The 22,212-nt window shown below is 41.3% G+C and overlaps 1 protein-coding gene across 3 annotated transcripts in view; it reads left to right on the forward strand.

Moving 5' to 3' along the window:
* The first annotated feature begins 12 nt into the window (after positions 1-12).
* Positions 13-22,212, forward strand: part of SDHAF2 (succinate dehydrogenase complex assembly factor 2) — a 34,272-nt gene continuing 12,072 nt past the window's right edge. The window contains exons 1-4 of one of the 3 annotated variants that reach the window (XM_081311779.1): positions 15-159; positions 6,856-7,073; positions 7,152-7,261; positions 19,907-20,639. In XM_081311779.1, the coding sequence (XP_081167905.1) occupies positions 124-159; positions 6,856-7,073; positions 7,152-7,261; positions 19,907-20,037 (495 nt within the window). In that variant the 5' untranslated portion in view covers positions 15-123 and the 3' untranslated portion in view covers positions 20,038-20,639. Of the gene's footprint in view, positions 271-6,855; positions 7,074-7,151; positions 7,262-19,906; positions 20,640-22,212 lie in introns of those variants that run through there. The other 2 variants (XM_081311780.1, XM_081311781.1) reach the window with 2 other exon arrangements.

A 22,212-nucleotide genomic window follows, 5' to 3' on the forward strand; every position in this document is an offset into this window, starting at 1 on the left:
TCCGCCATACGCAGGGACGCACCTTCCGGCTTAGGTCCTCCCAGGCGGCCGAAGTCGGCTGTTCTGACTGCTCGGAGTTTCCGGAAGTGCCGCATTGCAGGCTTCCGGTGCGGGTAGGGAAAAATGGCGGTGTTCACTGTGCTCCCGACTGTGGCGCGGGTGAGAGAACGGAGGTTCTAAGGTCCCGGGCGGGTGGCAGCTGGGACTGAATTTCGTCGTCTTCTGTGATCGTGGAGGTTGTAGGGAGCGTTCAATTGCCCGATCGCCGAGGTCAGGGGCACTTCCAAAGCGTGGTCTATCCTACAGCTTAGGATATTCAGGTCGCTTCCATCCTTTGGGGAACCCACGATGTGCTCGACTGGTAATACTTGGTGATGACTGGTTGAATGGTCAGTTATCGTGCGAGACTGACCCAGTTCAGGTCTCACCTAGCCCCAGGCAGAGGTAGACCAGCTGTCTGTGAGTGCGCCCTTTTACCTACCAGTTTTTTTTTTTTTAAAGAGAGAGTGAGAGAGGAGAGGGAGAGAGAGAGAGAGAGAATTTTTAATATTTATTTTATTTTTTTTTTTTAGTTCTCGGCGGACACAACATCTTTGTTGGTATGTGGTCTGAGGATCGAACCCGGGCCGCACGCATGCCAGACGAGCGCGCTACCGCTTGAGCCACATCCCCAGCCTTACCTACCAGTTTTTAAGCGCCTATCGTGATTTCACATAGTACCTTGAGCTCTTTATTTTTTTTAATGTAGGCATTCACCACTATAAAACTTACTCATAGTGCTGTTTTTATTGCATCTCATAATATTTTGTATATTGGGTTTTTATACTTTTAAATTTGCCTATTTCTGCTTTGACCTTTTGGTTGTTCAAGAGTATACTGTAGCCAGGCGAGGTGGAGCAAGCCCGTAATCCAAGCTTCTCCGGAAGCTGAGGCAGGAGGATCGAAAGTTCGAGGCCAGCTTGGGCATTTAGCAAGACCTTACCTCTAGAGAATAAAAAATAAAAACAAGGGCTGAAGATGTAGTTCCGCGGTAGAGCGCCCCCTGGACTCAGTCCCCAATAGTGGAGGCAGTTTAGTTTCCACATACTTGTTAATTTCCCAGATTTCCTTCTGCTACTGATTTGCAGTTTTATTCCTGTGCAGTTGGAAAAGATACTTGGTATGATTTGTCTTCTTAAATTTAAGAATGTTAAGATTTGTTTTGTGATATAACTTGTGATTTATCCTGGGGAATATTCATTTCCCTGTGCACTGAGAAGAATGTGTATTGTGTTGTTGGATGCAATGTTCACATATGTCTGTTAGTGACATTTGTTCTACAGTGTTATTCAATTCCTCTATTTTCTTTTTGATCTCATGCTTGGATGGTTTGTCCATTTTTAAAAGTGGGGTATTATCCTTTGTTGCTATTTTTTCCCCTTCAGTTCTACCAGTGTTTGCTTCATATATTTGGATGCTGTAATGTTAGGTGCTTATATGTTCATAATTATTATATCATCCTGGTGAGTTATTGTTTAACAGCTTTGTCTTATGACAGTTTTTTTTTAAATATCCATTTTTTTTAGGTGTAGATGGGCACAACACAATGCCTTCATTTTTATGTGGTGCTGAGGATCGAACCTGGGTCCTGCCTGTGCTAGGGGAGTGCTCTACTGCTAAGCCACAATCCCAGCCCCTTATGACAATTTTTGACCAAGTGTTTTCTTTTCCTGGTATCAGTGCTCTCTTGCATGCCATTTGTATGAGGTATCATTTTCCATCCTTTCACTGTATTTATCCGTATGTGTCCTTAAAGCTAAAGTGAGTCTCTTATAGACAGGTTATTGTTGGAGTTTGGGTTTGTTTGTTTGTTTTGGTACTCGGGATTGAACTCAGGGGCACTTGACCACTGAGCCACATTCTCAGCTCTATTTTGTATTTTATGTAGAGACAGGGTCTCACTGAGTTGCTTAGCACCTCGCTTTTGCTGAGGCTGGCTTTGAACTTGCGGTCCTCCTGCCTCAGCCTCCTGAGCCACTGGGATTACAGGTGCCACTGTGCCTGGCTGGAAGTTGGGTGTCGTTTGTTTGTATGTGTGTTTTGTTTTGTTTTCATCTGTTGGATCACTTCATATCTTTTGATTAAGAAACTTAATCCATCTACATTTAATTACTGTAGGTATTACTATAAGAAAGGAGTTGTCATTTTTTGTTTTCCATCTTGTAGCTCTTTTGTCCCTGTTTTCCACTTCTTGCTGTCATCCATTGATTTTTTTTTTTCTACTCTTGATTTGATTTCTCATTTTCTTTTGTGTGTCCTCTATAGGTGTTTTCTTTGTGGTTACCAGTGGGGTTACATGAAACATCTTCTAACAATCTATTTTAACCGGATAATTTAATTTCACTTTCATACAAAAACTCTGCTCTTTTACTTCCCCCTTTTGTGTTATGATGTCACAAGTATATTTTTAAAAAAATATGTATTTTTTTAGTTGTAGGTGGATACAATACCTTTATTTTATTTTTTATGTGGTGCTGAGGATCGAACCCAGTGCCAAGTGAGTGCTCTACCACTGAACCACAGCCCCAGTCCACAACATATACTTTTTATGTTATATATCCATTAATATTTTTATAGACTCAGTGTTTTTTATACATTTTATATTTAACTTCTACATCAGAATGAAAAGTGATTTACAAAGGGATCCTCTTGTAGTTCCAGTTTTTTGGGAGGCTGAAAAAGGAAGATCCTAGAACCCAGGAGTTCAAGACTAGCCTGGGCAACCTAGCAGGACCACCTCCCCCAATAAAAGTGATTTCCATACCATTTATAGTGTTAACTTTTGGGGGCAGGGGGAAGAGAGTACTGGGGATTGAACCCATGGGCACTTTACCACTAACCTACATTCCCCAGCCCTTTTTTATTTTGAGAAACGGTCTCCCTAAGTTGCCCAAGCTGGACTTGAACTTGCCGTCATCCTTCCTCTGCCTCCTGAGCTGAAATTACAGACATATGCTAGTGTGCCCAGACAGCCAGTATTTTTTTATCATTCTATGTATTAACTTTACCAGTGAGTTTTATACTTTCATATGTTATTGTTTTACTATCCAGCATATTGTTATTTCTACTTGACAGGATGTTAAGTATTTCTCTGTTCAGCATGTCTTTTTTTTTTTTTTTTTTTTTTTTGTGTGTGTGTGTGTGTGTGATTATGGGGATTGAACCCAGGGTCTTGTGCATGTGAGGCAAGCACTCTACCAACTAAGCTATATCCCCAGGCCATGTTCAGCATTTCTTATAAGTCAGATTATAAATCAGGAATAGTGGTGATGAACTCTCCTAGTTTTCATTCATCTTGGAATATCTTTACTTCACCTATACATTTTTTTTTTCAATTGGGGATTGAACCCAGGGGCACTGAGACACATCCCCAGCCCTTTTTTGTATTTTATTTAGAGATAGGGTCTCGCTAAGTTGCTGAGGCTGGCTTTGAACTCTCAGTCTTTCTGCCTCAACCTCCTGAGCTATATGATGACAGGCATGTGCCACTGCTCATGGTTTCACCTATACTTTTGAAGGACAGTTTACCAGATGTAGTTTGTTTGGTCAGTATTTTGTTTTTCTTTCAGCATTTTAAAATTATCACCCCACTTCTAGCATGCAATATTTCTGTTAAGAACTCCTGATAGTCTTATGGGGGATTCTTTCTTGTTGCATGCAAGATTCTTTCTTCTTTGATTTTTGACAATTTCTTTTTGGAAAAACAATTTTTTTTTTTTTAATACTGGGGATTGAAATCAGGGATACTCAACCACTGAGCCACATCTCCAGCTCTATTTTATATTTTATTTAGAGACAGGGTCTCACTAAGTTACTTAGCACCTCGCAATGCTGAGGCTGGCTTTGAACTCACAATCCTCCTATCTCAGCCTCCCAAGCTGTTGGCGTTATAGTTGTGCGCAACTTCACCCAGCAATTATTTTTAATTAACAATTATTTTTAATTAACAAAGGATATAAACGTGAACTTGAGAAGGGTACTTTTTTTTTTAATTTAAAGCTATTGATGGCTACAAAGATAACACAAATATATATATGTATTTTTAAATATTTGCTTTTTAGTTGTAGTTGAACACAATATCTTTATTTTATTTATCTATGTGGTATCGAGGATCGAACCCAGGGCCTTGCACGTGTGAGATGATCGCTCGACCACTGAGCCACAACCCCAGCCCAACAACACAAATATATTGTAGTATAAATTTTCAGTAGTAATTTATACTCAATACTGCACAATTGCCTAGGACTTATGGATCTATGCCATGCCTAATATTGCTCCATTTCTGAAATGCTGCCTTGATACTAACAGGGAAAAAAAAGTGGATGAACTAGGTACAGTGCTGCCTGCCTGTAATAACAGCTAATTCAGGAGGCTGAGGCAGGAGGATTGCAAGTTCAAGGTCAGCCTTAGCAACTTAGTAAGGGTGTCTCAAAAAAAAAATTTTTTTTAAAGCATGAAATTTGGCCAGAATGAGAGATCCAAATTAGAACAATTTCCCCACACTGATGATGATAATCCTCTCCATCCTCTTTAATTTTTATAGAAATTGCTCAGCCAGTTGTGTTACTGTAAGTAACATTAGTCTGCTTATCATGACCAGCACCTATGGCCCAGTAGTAAATATCCCAGTCATTGCTATAAGTAACACAACTTCGACAAGCTCAGGAAGATGATGCTCAAACAAAATGAGAATTTCAGTTAACAGAAAGTATTTAAGAATGAAGCAAATAAAAACTTTGAAGCTAAATACAATAACTGAATTGAAAAAATTCACTAGAGGTGTTCAAGGACGCACTTGATGGAACAGAAGAACGTACAAACTAAGACAAGCCATTTGAAATTACTGCATCAGAGGAACAGAATTTTAAGAAGAAAGAGAAAAGAAAATGTAGGGGACTTAAAAAACATCATCAAGCAGAAAGTAGGAATCCCTGCCTCAGTGTATACCAGAGTCCTTAAAGGGCTTGTTAAAAATGCATTTTCCAGGTACTAGAGATTCTGATCCAAAATGTTTAGGATGGGGCTTCAGAAACTGAATTTTCTATATTTTATATTCGTTTGCTTGGGCTACCATAATAAAACACCTCTATCAGAAAGTGGCTTAAACAACAAATTTATTTTCTCTAGGTTTCAGAGACCTAAGGTCCAAGATCAAGATGTTGGTTGGTTTGATTTCTCTAGAGGCCTGTCTGGCTTTTAGATGGCACTTCTTGTTGTGTCCTGTGGTCTTTCTTTGTTCATGTACATTTCCTCATGTCTTTTCTGACTGTACACAGTTTGGTTATAATATGTCTTGGTGTGAACTTTTCTGGGTATGTGCTAGTTAGGGTCTCTTGGACTTCTTGAATCTAGATACCCATTTCCCCCCAAATTTGGAAGTTTTCAGCCATTATTTATTTAAATAAGATTTCTGCCTCTTTTTAGGCTCTCATAATGTGAACATTGGTCTGCTTGATGGTGTCCTCTACGTCCCCTACATTTTCTTTACTCTTTCTTTTTAAAATTCTGTTCCTCTGATATAGTAATTTCATTTTTTTTAAAGAGAGAGTGAGAGAGGAGAGAGAGAGAGAGAATTTTTAATATTTATTTTTTTTTAGTTCTCGGCGGACACAACATCTTTGTTGGTATGTGGTGCTGAGGATCGAACCCGGGCCGCACGCATGCCAGGCGAGCGCGCTACCGCTTGAGCCACATCCCCAGCCCCTGATATAGTAATTTCAAATGGCCTGTCTTAATTTGTTGGTTCTTCTACTTGATCAAGTGTGCCCTTGAACACTTCTAGTGAATTTTATCAATTCAGTTATTGTATTTAGCTTCAAAGTTTTTGTTTGCTTCATTTTAAAATATTTTCTGTTAACTGAAATTCTCATTTTGATCAAGCAACATCCTCCAAACATCTTTGTGACAGTCATTTTGAATTTCATTTGGTGGTTTATATACCTCTGACTCTCTAGGGTCAGTTTCTGGAGACTTATTTTGGTCCTTGGGATTGAGCCATGTTCCCCTGTTTATTCTTCTACTTTACAAATTTGCATCGGCATCTGTGCATTTAAAAAGCATCCCCCTCTTCTGGTCTATGTGGATTGGCTTAGTTCAAGGAAAGACCTTTATCAGTCAGCCTGGTTAGAGATTCTAGGGGCTTCAGTCCTTTTCTGTGGATGTGTCTTTTCTAGACTTAATGGGTATAAATTTCCAATTCAAGTACTTCACAGTTTTTTTTTTTTTTCAGGCATTCATTATTTCTTGTTCCCTCTGATATCTGAGTGTGATGCTTGGAACTACTGCAAGTTGCTCAGCTCTCTTATTTTCATTGGTCCCTGGACTTCTCTGGTATGCCAGGGCTGCCAGTGCTCTGGGTTAGGCAAGACAGAAACCAGTCTCCCACGCAGCTCCCTAAAAAGCCTTTCTCTAGATTGTATCCTTTGGGAGATTAGGGACCATACCATCTGTGTATCCTCAGCTTTCAACACAGTTGAATGATTAGAATACAAACTGTACTGTAAGACTTTTAAAGGAATGTGAAGGAAAGAGAAAATATTTCTGCTGTGACAATTTCTGGAAAGATTGGCTAAGATGTGTTTTGCAGTTCTATTTGGAAGACTGTTTATCCTCTCTGAGCCTTGAATTCCTGGATTCCTCAGATTCCTGGATTCCTAGACTGTAAAGTAGGGACAATATCGGCACAACTTCCCCACAACTAAATAAAAATATAATTGAGCACCTACTGCAGCACCCAGTGCAACTGTAAATGTTGGCTAAATGACAGTGATGGTAGTCTTGGTTATTTTAAAGATGTTTGTGGTTGGTTTGTTTCAGATGCTGCCAAGGCTCAGCCTGTTGTCTCCTTTGCTCAGTGTGACATCATTCAGACGCTTCTACAGAGGTGACAGCCCAACAGATTCTCAAAAGGACTTGATTGAAATCCCTTTGCCTCCTTGGCAGGAGAGAACTGATGAATCCATAGAAACCAAAAGAGCCCGCCTGCTGTATGAGAGCAGAAAGAGGGGGATGTTGGAAAACTGCATTCTCCTTAGGTAGGGGCACAGCACCCTGGGTGTCAATTCTCTTTGACTGGAGGTAGTCTTTGCAACCTCTCTCTTTCTTGTTTTTAGCCTCTTTGCTAAAGAATATCTGCATCACATGACGGAGAAGCAGCTGAACCTCTATGATCGCCTGATTAATGAGCCTAGTAATGACTGGGATATTTACTACTGGGCCACAGGTACTGATCGTGATAAGCAGACTAATGTGAAAATAAGATGACTTAGCTGATTTGAGTCTGAAATTATATCCTAGGTAGTTTTTCTTTTTTCATTCATGTTATAGGCACTCAGTTCAAACACTGCAAATGTTTCCAAAATGTGCAGAATTTTTTAAGGTTCTTTGGTTGCAAGAGAGAGAAACTTACTATAACTTAAGCAAAAGGGGAATTTAGAGCTGGGCACTGCGGCACACGCCTATAATCCCAGAGGCTCAGAAGACAAAGGCAGGAGGATTGAGAGTTCAAAGCCAGTCTCAGTAGCTTAGCAAGGCCCTAAGCAACTCAGTGAGCCCCTGTCTCTAAATAAAATATAAAAAGGGCTGGGGATGTGGCTCAATGGTAAAGTGCCCCTGGTTTTAATCCCCAGTACCAAAAAAATAAAGGGAACTTAGTGGAAGCAGTATGTGAAGCTCACGGATCAAAGGGAAGGTTGAAGAGCCACTGGGCTGGGAATGGAGAAAAACTGTTAACTAGTCCCAAGTCCGGCTGCTTATCATACGACAAGTTAAGTTAAGAGATGAGATATTAAGGCAAAAAAGGCAACTATTTGAAAAGCTGACTGATAGAGAAGTGGGAAGATAGATAGTCATTTAAAGTAAATCTTGATGCTCAGGGCTAGCATTTGCATTTCTAAAGGGGAGTTTTAAGGAAATGAGAACAATCAGGTGCATATAAAATCAAGAAGTTATTTTTGAACTGCAGGCCACTGTGTCATGAGTGTCTCCTATCTCTGGTTGATGCTGTCTGGACCTCCCAAGGTTCCTGTAACACTCAGTTTCTTGTTACTGTGGACAACTATCTTAAGCTCTACATAGACAGACCATAAGTTTCAGGCCTGCCTATGAGCCAGAATTCAGGTTGCTTAAAGGCTGTGTTTATGTCCACTCTGTGTTCTATGATATTACTGGTGCATTATTAAAAAGTCATGAGTTCCATGTTCCGCCTGAATTGCTGCTCCTTCATCCTCAGCATGATCCTAGAAAGCTGTTGAAGCTATATCTGTCCTGTCCATTATTTCCATTAACTATTGCTCAGTTACACAGCTACATCTAGCTAAGAGGAAGAAGCACCTAACTACACTGGGGCTTTTGTTATCAATGAAAATAGGAGAATGGATATTAGGTGACATCTCCATTTGTGCTACACCCTGGGTATCTTGTTTCTGTGTCTTAGTACAGTCATGTACTGTATAACTTTTCTGTATGAGTAGTTCATAAGATTATAATCTAGGTTTTTTTGTTTTTTGTTTTTTTGCGGTGCTGGGGATTGAACCCAGGGCCCTGTGCATGCAAGCCAAGCACTCTATCAACTGAGCCACATCCCCAGCCCCATAATCTAGGTTAAGTATACACTTTGCCATCTAGGTTTGTATAAGTACTCTTCATGATTTCCCACAGTAGTAAAATCACCTACTGACACAGTTCTCAGAACATATGCCTGTCATTAAGCAATGTGTGACTATTAATATCAGGAAATTGAAGCCATCCTGTAAGTTCTAAGTATGAAGAATGAGTATAGAAGCTTATGTGATTGACTATTGGAAAGCCCACAAAGCCTGAATTATTTACTCTGGCCCTTTACAGTACAGGTGTGTTGACTTAATATAATACATAATACAAAATAATACATAATCCATGTTGTTATTTATATCATTAATTCATTCTTTTGTATTGTTGTGATATTCTGGTGTGTGGGTATTCCACAGTTTATTTATCCATTGATCAGTTGAGAGACGTTGGAGTTCTTTCCAGTTGTAGGCATTACCAATAAAGCTGCCATAAACAATTGCATACAGATTTTGTGAACATAAGTTTTAGTTGTTCTTGAGTAAATACCCAGGAGAAGGCTTACTGGGTCATAAAGTAAGTGTATGTTTAAATTTGTAACGTCTTTTGTAATAGACCAGATATAAATATTTTAGGCCATGTAGTCTCTATTGTAATTCCTCAACTGCATTTTAGATTTCATATAATTTTCGTGTCATGAAGTAATCTTCTTTTGATTTTTTTTTTTCTCTCCAGCCATTTAATAATTATTCTTAGCACACAGGCCATTACAAAATTAGGCTGTAAACCATAGTTTCTCGCCTTCTGTGTTAAGTGAAAGAGGCCAGATTCAAGGAGTACCTGTTGTGTGATTGTGTTTATATGATGTTCTGGAAAAAGCAAAACATCAGGAACAGAAAACAGAATCAATGATTACCAGGGACTGGATGTGAAGGAAGGGATTGATGCTCTTCATTTTCATCAATTCTCCATGTTACCAGCATTTTGGTTATTCACCATTCCCAGAAATATATAGTGGAAAGAACTACAGTGATGTTTTAATTGCCATGTTTCTAATAACTAAGAATATTGAGGATCTTTTCAAGCGTTTATTTACCATTGTATACATCTTTGTTGATGCTTCTCTTCGGATATCCCACCACCATCACCATTTTTATTAAATTGTGTGGTTTGTTTTCTTATTGAGTTGAGGATTCTTGAGTTACTTTGATTTCAAATCTTTTATCAGATATGTGTCTTGCAAATATTTGTCTTTTCATTTTCTTTTCTTTTTTTTTTTTTAAGAGAGAGGGGAGAGAGAGAGAGAGAATTTTTAATATTTATTTTTAGTTCTCGGCAGACACAACATCTTTGTTGGTATGTGGTGCTGAGGATCGAACCCGGGCCGCACGCATGCCAGGCGAGCGCGTTACCGCTTGAGCCACATCCCCAGCCCCGTCTTTTCATTTTCTTAACAATGTAATGGAGCAGTTTTTAATTTGGTATAGTACAATTTTAATGTATTGTGGCTTGTGTGTGTGCGTGTGTGCACACGTGTGCGTGTGTGCACGTGCACACGCTATGGATTGAACCTGGGGGCTTTTACACTAAGCTACATTTCCAGATCTTTTCATTTTAATGATTAATTTATTTAATTTGGGGGAGTCCTGGGGATTGAACTCAGAACTCAGAGGCATTCTACCACTGAGTCAAATTCATGCCCTTTTTTTTAAATTTTATTTAGAGACTGGGTCTCATGAGTTGTTTAGTGCCTTTCCATTGCTGAGGCTGGCTTTGAACTTGCAATCCTCCTGCCTCATCCTCCTGAGCCACTGGGATTACAGGCGTGCATGACAGCGCCCAGCTTTTTATTTCATTTTGAGATAAGGTCTCACTGAGTTCCCAAGATGGCTGCAAACTTAGGATCCTCCTGCCATAGCTACCGGAGTAGATGGAATTACAGGCATGCATCACAACACCCAGCTTGGTTTTTGCTTTTGATATTATTAGAAGAACTCTGCCAGTCTAACGTCACAAAAGATTTTCTCTTCTAAAAATATTAAAGCTGTTTGATTTTTTTAAAATTTCTTTTTCTTTTTTTTTTTTCCTGTGCTGGGGATGGAAGCCAGGGCCTCAAGTATGCAAGTCAATCATCCTAGTTTCTTATTTTAAGACAGGGTCTTGCTAAGTTACTCAAACTGACCTTGAACTTGAATTACTCCTTCCTCTGCCTTCTGAGTAGCTGGGATTATTGGTGTGTACCATCAAACCAAATCTTATTTTTGCTTTAAGAAATAAAATCCCTAGGCTCAATCCCTAGTACCACCAAAAAAAAAAAAAAAAAATCTACTTGGATTTTGATTGCGGTTGTGTGAAGTTAATAGTTTTTGATTTGCAAAGATATTACTGCATTTATTTAGGTCTTTTTGAATTTCTTTCATCAGTGTACCAGTTTTATACAATCATCCAAACTTAATGGTTTAAAGCAATTGACATTTATCTTAACAATTTCTCTGGGCCTGGAATCCAGGCTTTACAAGGTTGTAGTCAAGGTGTCAGCCCATGGTCCAGTCTCATCTGGAGGCCTTACTAGGGAGGGGTCTGCTTTCATTCTCATCTTGGTATTCTGGTGTTGGCAGGCTTCAGTTCCTCACGGACTTTTCCATTGAGGGTCTCTGTTTTTTGCTAGGAAGTCACCCTCCATTTCTTGTCACAAAAACCTCTCCATAGGCATCAGAGCATGAGAGCTTAGAGAGAAATGAGTCCTCCAACAAGATGGAAGCTACCATGTTCTGAAACTAAACACAGAAGCGACATTCCAATACCTTTGCCTTATTCTGTTGGTTAGAATCAAGTCATTAGGTAGCCCACACTCTAGGGGAGTCTAGGAGGCAGAGATCAGTAGGGGCCTATAGCATTCAGTGTTTCATGGTTCTCACCATATTTTGTTGATTTATATCTAGATATTTCATGTATTTTGGGTTTTATTAGAAATTGTGCTTTTTGGTACTGGGAATTTAACCCAGGGGCACTTTACCACTGAGCTACATTCCCAGACCTTTTTAATTTTTTGAGGCAGGTGAGGCTGACTTTGAATTTGCAAAGTTCAAAACTCCTGCCTCAGCCTCCTGAGTTACTGGGATTATAGGGGTGTGCCACCACATTCAATTATAAAGTGTACTTTTTTTTTTTTTTTTCAATTTCAATTGTTTATTGCTAGAATGTAGAGAAACAATTGATTTTTTTTTTTAATATCGATTCATATCTATGGCCTTACCAAACTTAGTATGGAAGTTTCTTTGTACATACTTTGGGGTTTTCTATGGAGATGGTCAGTGCCATGTGTGAATAGAGGTAGTTTTTTTTTTCCCTTTCCAATCTATATGCCTTTTATATGTTTTTCTTGCTTTATTATTGCACTGTCTAGAACCTCAGGTATCATGTTGAATAACAGTGGTGAGAGCAAGTGTCTTTGACTGTTCCGACTTTAATATCCAGACCCAGTCTATCACCTTTGAGTGTGTTAGCTGTAGATTAGTTGTAAATGTCTTTTATCAGATTGAAAAAATTTCCTTCTGTTTCTAGTATATTGAGTATTTTATCATGAGTGGATGTTGAATTTTGTGAAGTGCTTTCTGTGCACCTATTGTGATGATCATTTCTTTAGTGATGTGATGTGAGGCAAGTGCTCTGCCACTGAGCCACAACCCGAGCCCCTCTAGTTTCTTAATGTAATAGCTGAGCTCATTGGAGAAAGCTCATTCTTTCTCATAAGCATTTGACACCACAGATTGTCCTGTAAACACTGCTTTGGTGGCATATTACATACTTTGATGTGTTATGCTTTCATTTTCCTTCAATTTCTCTTTGATTTTCTCTTTGACCTGGGTCAAAGAGAAAGTCACAAGAGAAATTATATTACTTAAATTATATTATTTAAACAACATACTTATAAGTACTTATATTACTTATAAGGATGTTGTTTAAATTTCAAGTACTTTCCAGACTTAGTTTTAAATCCATTTCATAACCTGAAATGTGGGTATCTTGATAAATATCCCATGTACACTTGAACATAATGTGTTTTCTACTTGGGGGTAATGTGTTCTGTAAGCATCAGCCAGATCAGGTTGGTTGATATTGTTCTTCAGGTGTTTTCTGAGTACTTTCTCTCACTTATTTAGAGAGTGATATCGAAGTTTCTAGCTATAACTTTAAATTTGTCTTTTGCTCCTTTTACTTCTCTCATTTTTTGCTTCGTGTATTTTGAAGCTGTGATGTTATGTGAAAACATATGCAAGATTATTGTATCTTCTTGATAAATCACTTCCTTTATCATTTATTATTTATTTTGTCTGTTTTTATTGCTGATAGTGTTCCTGGTTCTGAAATGTCTGATGATAATGTCCACTAACATTGTGTGGTGTGTCGCTTTCTGTCTATATTAGTTTTCTGTTGATACATAACAATTACCACAAACTTTAAACAATATCTGTTTATTAGCTTTTGGTTTTGTAGGTGAGACTGAAATCAGTGTCAGACAATGTCATCTTTGTGTTAGAAAAACAAAGGTCTTATTTTCCCTGTCCTCTCACACAGTCAACACAGATTTGAATTTAATTCTGACAATATCTACCTGGAGTTAGTGTTAGATCCCACAGGTTTGAGAGTTCAGCCTCCAGGACCATGTCCTGCCCCTTTTCCGATGCTAGTTGCAAGCCCCAGGTTATTTTACTTGTACCTGTAACTGATCAGCTATAAATCAAGAGTTCCTACAACACCCCACTTGGGTTCAGTTAATTTATGCAAGTGACTCACAGAATTCATGGAAACAGTTACATTTCCTGGTTTATTGCAAAGGAAATGTCAAAGGATACAGATGGATGCAGAGGGTGAGGCATGGGAGAAGGGGGCACGGAACTTCCATGCCTTGTCCAGGCAAGCCACCCTCCAAGGCCCTCTGTGTGTTCTTCGAGTCCTGTCCTTTTGGGGTTTTAAGGAGATTCATTGCATAGCCATGATTGCTAGTAGACTAGGTGGGGAAATTCAGCAAGGCCTGTCCAGATTCTTCTTGGCCTTTCTGTGTAACATTGTTCCTTCTAAGGTATGTGGCAGGACCCTTACTCCCAATCCCCAGAATGAGGAGGGTCTTATGACCTACTAGTGGGCAAGGGTGAGTCAGAGAATCTGCTTATGGGCAGCTCCAAGATAGAAAGGGGGAAATGTGAGTTTCTGTGGCCTGCCTTGGGAAGGGAATTATAGGCCAGGAACCAAGATTGAAAACCAAAATTCATAAATCATAATACCACACACTATCATTTTTTTGTATTTAAATTGAGTTTTTGTAGACAGCAAATATTGTATTCAATCCGATAGTCTCTATCTTTTCACTGCTGTGTTTAGATCATTTATATTTATTGAATTATCAATGTGTTTGAGTTTAGATCTACTGTCTTTTTAGTTGTTTCCTGTTTCTTCTGTTCTTTGTACCTCTCTCCTGTTTCTGTGTAGTTTTTAAATTCTTTCATTATTTACTCCACTCTTTGGTTTATTTATATTTCTGTCATTATTTTTAGTAATTGCCTTTGGGTCTATAGTATACATTTTTAATTAGTCACAGTCTGACCTCAAAAAATATTATATGAATCCTGCCAGGCATGGTGGTGCATGCCTGTAATCCAACCTCCTTGGGAGGCTGAAACAGGATCACAAGTTCTAGTCTGGCCTCAGCAAGTTGACAAGACCCTGTCTCAAAATAAAAATCAAAAGGACTAAGCTGGGCATCATGGTGGACCCCTGTAATTCTAGCAGCTTGGGAGGTTCGGGCAGGGGGATCGCAAGTTTGAGTCCAGCCTCAGCAACTCAGACAAACCCTGTCTCAATAAAAAATAAAACGAACTGGTATATAACTCAGTGACAAAGCACACTTGAGCTCAATCCCCAATACCCTGTCCCCACTGCATAAAGAAAAAGAAATACCGGGGCGGTGGTTGTGGCAGAGCGCTTGCCTTGTGTGTGTGTGAGGCACTGCATTCAGTCCTCAGTACCACATAAAAATAAATAAAAGTATTGTGCCCATCTACAACTAAAAAATTTAAAAATAAAAAATAAATGGGAAAAAAAGAAATATGAATCCCAGCTACTTGGGAAGCTGAGGCAGGAGGATTGTGAGTTTGAGGCCATCTGAGCAGCACAGCAACACCCTGTCTCAAAAAAGGCCTGGTGCAAGTAGCATGTGCCTGTAATCCCAGTGAGTCAGGACACTGAGGCAGGAGGGTGGCAAGTCTGACAATAGCCTGGGCAACTTAGTAAGACCCTATCTCAAAAAATAAAAGGGCTAGGGATGTAGCTTAGAGGTAGACCACTGGCCTAGAATATGCTCACCCTGGGTTCCATCCCCAGTACTGTAAAGAAAAGGAAATGTGACTTCGTGTGTGACGTCAAGGCTTCCCAGCACACACCAGGTCCTGCTCTCATCTCTGGTGCTCATCTATATTTTTACCCATACTGTAAGCGACAGCACGTTTCTATTGTTTTACTTAGGACAGTCTAACTAAGGAAAAGAAATACAAAATATATTTTATATTTTAACTATTTCTGGAGATATTAATATTAATTTCTTTATATAAATCTGTGTTTCTGTCTGGTACCATAATCTTTCTGCCTGAAGAACTGCCTTTGATATTTCTTGTACAAGTTGGCTGTTTGGAATTCTCTTGGCATTGGATGTAGAGTTGTAAGTTTGTGGGTTTTTTCCCCTGGCACTTTATGCGGGCACACTTCTATTTCTAGGCCGTTCGTGTGCACAATCAAGTTGTCTTGACCTGAGTTTAGCTGCACTTGGGTTTGTCTTTGCTTCACTTCCTTTCAGTCATCACCAGCTTCAGATTCCTATAGTGTTGAAATGTGATGCTTTCTGGTTTGCCTAGTTGCAGATAAGAGGTCTATTGTATTTTTGTTTCTTTCTCTATAATATATCTTCTTTCTGAATGTTTTCAGTATCTTATCATTAGTTTGTAGCTGTTGGAATATGATGTGTGTGTTAGTTTTCTGTCACTATCTCAGAGATGATCAACTTACAAAGAAAAGCTTTATTTAATTTAACTTATTTACATTTAAGAAATGAAGTCTTGGGCTGGGGATGTGGCTCAAGCGGTAGCACGCTCCCCTGGCATGCGTGTGGCCCGGGTTCGATCCTCAGCACCACATACAAACAAAGATGTTGTATCCACCAAAAACTAAACAATAAATATTAAAAATTCTCTCTCTCTCAAAAAAAAAATATTAAAAAAAAAAAAAAAGAAATGAAGTCTTGGCTTGAGGTTTTAGCTCAGTGGTAGAGCACTTGCCTATAATGTGTGCAGGCTTCCCACCCCCCAGCACCAAGAGAGGGCTTCCCAGGCTGGCTCTGAACTCCTAGACTCAAGCAATCCTTCTGCTTCAGCCTCCTGAGGAGCTGGGACTGTGCACACGTTCCACCACACCTCACTTTGGAAAGGCTTATTTGGCTCACAGTTTGGGAGGTTTCAGTCCATGGTTAGTTGGCCCATTGGTTTTGGGCCTGTGGCAAGGCAGGATATGATGGCAGGAAGCAGGCAGCAAAGCAAAGGGCTCACCATAGTCAGGAAACTGGGCAAGAGCTGGGGCAGTCAGGGAGGCTGGCTTTCCACTGTCTTCTTCAAGAGCTTGCCCCAGTGACCGGAAGACCTCCAGTGGGCCCCGCCTCTTAAAAGTTTGCGCCACCTCTCAATAGTACCAGGTGGGACAAAGCCTTTAACACATAGTGGACGCTGTCCTTTGAAGAATAGATCCAGACTATAGCAGTGTGTCTGGGTGTCGTTTGTTTTGGTATTTATCCTACGCCGGGTTCTGTTGGATCTGTGTTTTGGTATTTTTCCTTCTTGTTGGAGGAGAATTCACTGTTATCCCTTTTGTGTCATCCATTCCCTTTTCTTTTGGGATTTCACTTGCATTTAGATTAGGCAATTTAATATCTCACAGTTTTTGGATTCTCATTTGTGTTTTTTACTCTTTGAATGTTTGCTTGGGTAGTTTGCACTGGGTGATATCTTTTGACCTATCCTCCTGATTATTTCCTTCTGTCAAATCTCAGGATAAGCCTATTGAGTCAGTCTGCGTATCTATTTTTAGCATTTCTATTTGACTTTTAAAGTTTCTGGCTCCCTGTTGGAATTCTTCATCTGTCCGTACATTTTGTCTGCTTCTTCCACTAGAACCTTTAATACAAGTTATAGTTATTTTATTTCTATTTTTACTTTTTGGTTTTGGGTACCAGGGATTGACCCCAAGGGTGCTTAACCACTGAGCCACATCTCTAGCTCTTTTTATTTTTTATTTTGAGATGGGTTTTGTTGAGTTTTGAAGCCGGCCTTGAACTTGCAATCCTCCCCAGTCACTGAGATTACAGTCATGTGCCCCCACGCCTAGCAGTCATGGTTACTTTAAATCCCCTGTCTCTTAGTTCTAACATCTGAGTTCTCCTTGAGTCTGTTTCTGTTGATTTCTTTGTGTTGATAGTATATTTGTTTTGTTTTTCCTAATTTTCTGACTGTGTATCATATTTAATTGATGTTGATGTCATGGGTAAGACATTAGAGACTCTGGCTGGGGGGTTTATTATGCCTTGAAGTGGGCGTACTTCTCCTAGGCTGTTCTACAGAGGATCAGGTCAGTGGATTAGAAGACAAGCTCTCTGTTTGGGTTGGTTTGGTTTCTGAGCATCACCAGCTTCTAGTGCTCGGGGTACAAGCTGTTTCCCAGGGCATTTCTCCATATTCCTGTTCTGCCCTCAACTCTCAGTCTTCCCTGTACTTCTTGTGCCCCACACGGACGCTCTCTTTGTCTTGCCCTCCCCCAGCGGTGAATCCCTGGTGCTTTCCTCATGGTGCTTGCTAGTCTGGGGGAGGAGTAGTTGGAAGGGCCTTCCTTCTTATCCCTGTGCAGCCTAGGCTTCAGGTCATCCCTTGGGCCTGGCTCCTGGAGCTGTGGTTTTCAGTGATGCTGACCCCTCCCAGGGGTTAGAGTTTCTTGTTGTTCTTTCACCCTTCTTCCAGCCTGCGTGGGTCCTCCCTGCACGCTGTGGGAGACAGGGTTTTCTTGCCACTGGAGGCTTTTGTTCTGTAGAGGAGGAGGAGGACCTGGCCTGGGCCTTGTGCTCTTTTACCACCTGGGCTACTCCCCCTTTGTGGGCTGGGTCACTGAGGGAGCTTCCGCCAGCCTCCTGCTCCTTACCGTCTTCATCAGGAGGTGCCAGTGGAGGCTTCTTAGGAAGAACCCAGGGAGGGTGCGAGCTCTCCTTGGCTGTGCGGCTCCCAGGGCTCAGGCCAGCACACGCTGGGCTTGGACAGTTCCTAGAAGTTTTACTGACTTCTTCTCATCTGTCTGTGTCCAACCCAGAGTCTTCGCCCTGTGCCCCAACAGGTGAGAGGAATTGAGCAGCTTTCCCTCTCAGGGCTTCTCATTCCTTATCTGTTAGTTCGGTTGCCTCGTGACCCCAGCTCTCCGACAACTTCAAGAAAAGTCATGATATTTCTCATTTTCTGGTTTTTCCTTATTGTTAACGTGAACTTGATGTTCTTTCCAACTTTCTACATGCTAGGAGGAGGCCTGGATTTCTTGGGTCCCCCTTTTCCTTGAGGAGTCCATTGTCACAAAAAGCCCAGAACACTTACCAGCCCAACCCTGTGCTGAGTTGGGGGAATCTAACTTAGTTTCAAGGAATTCCCTCCCTAGCGTTGTACTGAGTCTTGATAGGTGGGTAATTCTGGAGTGCCTTACCTAAGCTTTGCCAGTGAGAGGCTTTGTTTCTAATTGGCATCGTGTGTGTGTGTGTGTGTGTGTGTGTGTGTGTGTGTGTGTGTGTGTTAGTGCTGAGGGTTGAACCCAGGACCTTGTGAATGCTAGGCAGGCACTCTACCAACTGAGCTATAGCCCCAGCCCCCCTCTAATTGGCATCTTAAGCAAGGGTGAAAGACAGATTGGCGCTGGCAGCGCACCACCTGATTGCCGCTGCTTGGCTGAGCCTGGCACTCTTGTTTTTCTGCTCTCCGTGCTGCCTTGTTGCCTGCTCACCGACATGTGGTTTTCCAGGTTCGGGTTAGTTTTATGAGTTCTAATAATCCTCCAATAAATTCCTTTGTGCTTCAGTTGCTAGAGTTATTAAGTTTTTTTCACTTATAACCAAGGACTTCTAACGGATAAAGAGCTTTTATTTGAGGGAATGTATAGAGGAAACACAATTCATTAATCCCTCTTTGCAATGGGGAATACATTTCAGGATCCCAGTGGAGGCCTGAAACTAGGTAATATCGAATCCTGGATAGCCTATGTTTTCCCTATGTGCTCTACAGTGTCGCTGCATAGTACCAAAGTTAATCTGTCCTCCTGTGTTTTATGCCCTGGTGCCTCCTTTGTATCACTACATTTATCCTTTGGGGTCATTATTAAGTAAATAGAATTTTACAGTCAATCTGAAAAAACAGCTATTGAGTGACTGATGGGTGGGTATAGCATGGATACACTGGATAAAGGGTGATTCATATCTAAGGTGGGCTAGAGCAAGATGATATGAGATTTCATCATGCTACTTGGCATAGCATGCAGTTTAAAACTTATGAATTGTTTACTTCTGGAACTTTCCATGTAATATTTCTGACAGGTAACTAAAACCATGGATAATGAAACTATAGGACAGGTGGGACTACTGTACGCAGAAAACAACTGACAGACTAAATGTAAAGCAAAGTAGTAGAGCCAAAATTGTGCAGGTCTTGAGTCAGCAAATTTGTTCATAGAGAACCAGATAGTAAATGTTTTAATCTTGCATCCATATGCTGTCGCCACATTCAGTTCTGCCATCGTAATGCAAAAGAAAAAAGAAACCTATAGATCAGGTGCAAATAAATAGGAGTGGCTGTTTCCATATAACTGTTTACAAATAGAGGCTGACATGGTTTGTCACCCCTGGTGTAGTTTAATGTTACATATATTTAGTGGAATGGAGACAGTCTGTATATCTATCTGTGGTTTCTGGCCAAGGCCAGAGTTTCAAGTTTTAAGATCTTTAGTCTGGGCTGATGCCTATAATCCCAGCAGCTCAGGAGGCTGAGGCAGGAAGATCACGAGTTCAAAGCTAGTCTCAGCAAAAGTGAGGTGCTAAGCAACTCAGTGAGACCCTGTCTCTAAGTGAAATACAGAATAGGGCTGAGGATGTGGCTCAGTGGTTGAGTGCCCCTGAGTTCAATCCCGGTACCAAAAAAAACTTTAGTCTGAGCATTGACTGCTTGTGGCATAATTCTTTCTGCCCACTATTCTCTTGCAGAAGCAAAACCAGCCCCAGAAATATTTGAAAATGAAGTCATGGCACTGCTGAGAGACTTTACTAAAAACAAAAACAAAGAACAGAGACTGCGTGCCCCAGATCTTGAATACCTCTTTGAGAAGCCACGTTGAATTGTGAACTGTGCACCACTGCCTGCCCTGGGACTCTGGCTGTGGACGGTAACCACTTATGACACTGGCCTCAGCTTCCTGTTGCTCTTAGACATTGCCCCCTCAAGTGATGGACACATCTCTCTCCCAGGACAGACATGTAAATGTGCACTGTGACTCGCGCTGACATTTTTTTGTTGGACTCTAAGCCTATAATGTAGTTTGTCAGTGCTGTGGGCACTCGGCCTGTTTGTCTGGCTGTTGTAGTGCAGGTCTACCACAAGAGGGCACTGTAGGAGAGGCGACTGCACCTTGCTTTTCTCCTGCCCCAGGTGTGCTCAGTGAAAGGCCTCAGCCAGGCTGTGCTGAATGAAAAGTTGCCCTCCCACCCCTTCACCCCAGTGGCCCTGGGCTTTGTAGAAGTGAAGTACCCCCTTCCAACCAGGGATGATCCTTTCTGCCCCCTGAGTGGAACCCGTCAAAGACACAGCGGGCAGAAAGAGGGCAGGATGCGGGAGTGGCGTGGGCCTAAGAGTCAACGTCTTCATCATCAGATTTCTTTTAAAATGTCCACTTTGTAAGTTGAAAGATCATGAATATTAAAGGATATTGAAACAAGGAAATTGACAGTTTTCTAACTCACAATTATTTTCATTTTGTCTATTCTCATATAACCCATAGTCACATATTTATGGAGTTTTGCAAGGTCATAATCATAGGTTTTCTTTCCAAGTAACCCTTTCCCCCTCATTTCTGTAGTCTTCACAATTATTTTAGTCAAATAGTAACAATCCATTACATGCAGTAGTTAGAATGAATTAGTTCTGCAGAGAGCTCTGTGCTGCTAGAGGTGGTCTCGTGGAGGGGCTTTGCCCTCAGACCTGTTAGAACTGAGTCAGGCACTCAGACTGGCTGGGAGCATCTAAGTGTTGGCCAGAAGATGGCCAGAATTGATGAGCACAGAGTCGTGTGGAGGAAATACATTCCCAGCATTGTTGTTCCGTGAATCCCTTGGAGCCTCCGCGTGGGTCTGGCTCCCCCTTTAGTGGCCCTAGCCATGGAGGGAACCAGCCCTTACTTACCTCATCTCATGGAAGCTGCATAGCGCTCCCACAGACACATGGTGCTGGGCTGGGTGGGGGTGGGGAGTGAGTAATCTGCAAGTTCAGGTAGGTAGGTAGTCAAAAGCCAGAATTTACTGTAATCCACCCTGCCTACACAGCTCGTGAACTTTTTGCTAAAAGTCTTTACCTTATTGCTGAAAATTTAGTAGAAATCTGCACTTGGGGAAGAAACTAAGTTCTGAGACATGACCTCTATCACGGGCTGGAAGGCCACTAAGTGCTCCTGAAGAGAGTAGCTCTGAACCTGGCCACCCAGGTAGCTTTTGTTGGCCAGAAACTGTGCAGTGCCCTGGTTGGAAGTTCAGACCCTGACTCTGCTGCTTACCTGCTGGCCAAGCTAATGGAACTGAGCCTCAGTTTCCTCATCTGTGAACCTGGACACAGTAATCCTTCCTGTCTTGGATAGGTGAGATCAGATGAGATGAAACACACACTCTCTTTTGTGGCACTAGCACACAGCATGCACTTGGAACACGTGAATGTGAGCATTTGGTCCTGGCTTCTGCCTGAGACGAGAACCTGTGCCCGAACACAGATTGCCTGGCATATCTTCAGTGAGGTCATCATAGGGACAGGCAGCACAGTCTCATCTGCAGGTCAGAAAGCTGAGCCTATTAAAGTAACCACAGAGGATTCTAACCAGCTGCTGAAAACTGGAAATAAAACAGATCTTGGTGACAACAGGTCCTTTGATGGAAAAATCTAGCACTCTCACCTAAGCGAGGAAGGGGAATGAGACTTGGGAGGCAGCAGCAGGAGCTTACCAAAGACTGGCCATTCTCTCGGGTCTCTTCTGATGCACCGTGGGTAGAATGTTAAACAGCCAGAGTTTATATATAGCACTCTATCTGGACTGTGAGGAGCGCACATGAATCGGCAGTGACTTACCCATTTATCCTGAGCACATTATGCAACAAACCCCAGAAGCCAAGTATGCCGCTGGGCTTTTTCCCCTCTTGGGTTTGATCCCTTCTTACCCTGATTTTGTCTCATTTAACATGACGCTCAGCAGCTGCCACTTCACCTGGGAGTGGCATGCTTCTAAAGGAATTGTTTTCCTCCCAGGCTGCTG

Source organism: Spermophilus citellus, assembly GCF_964194105.1.
Source record: "Spermophilus citellus genome assembly, chromosome: 2".
Lineage (NCBI taxonomy): Eukaryota > Metazoa > Chordata > Mammalia > Rodentia > Sciuridae > Spermophilus > Spermophilus citellus.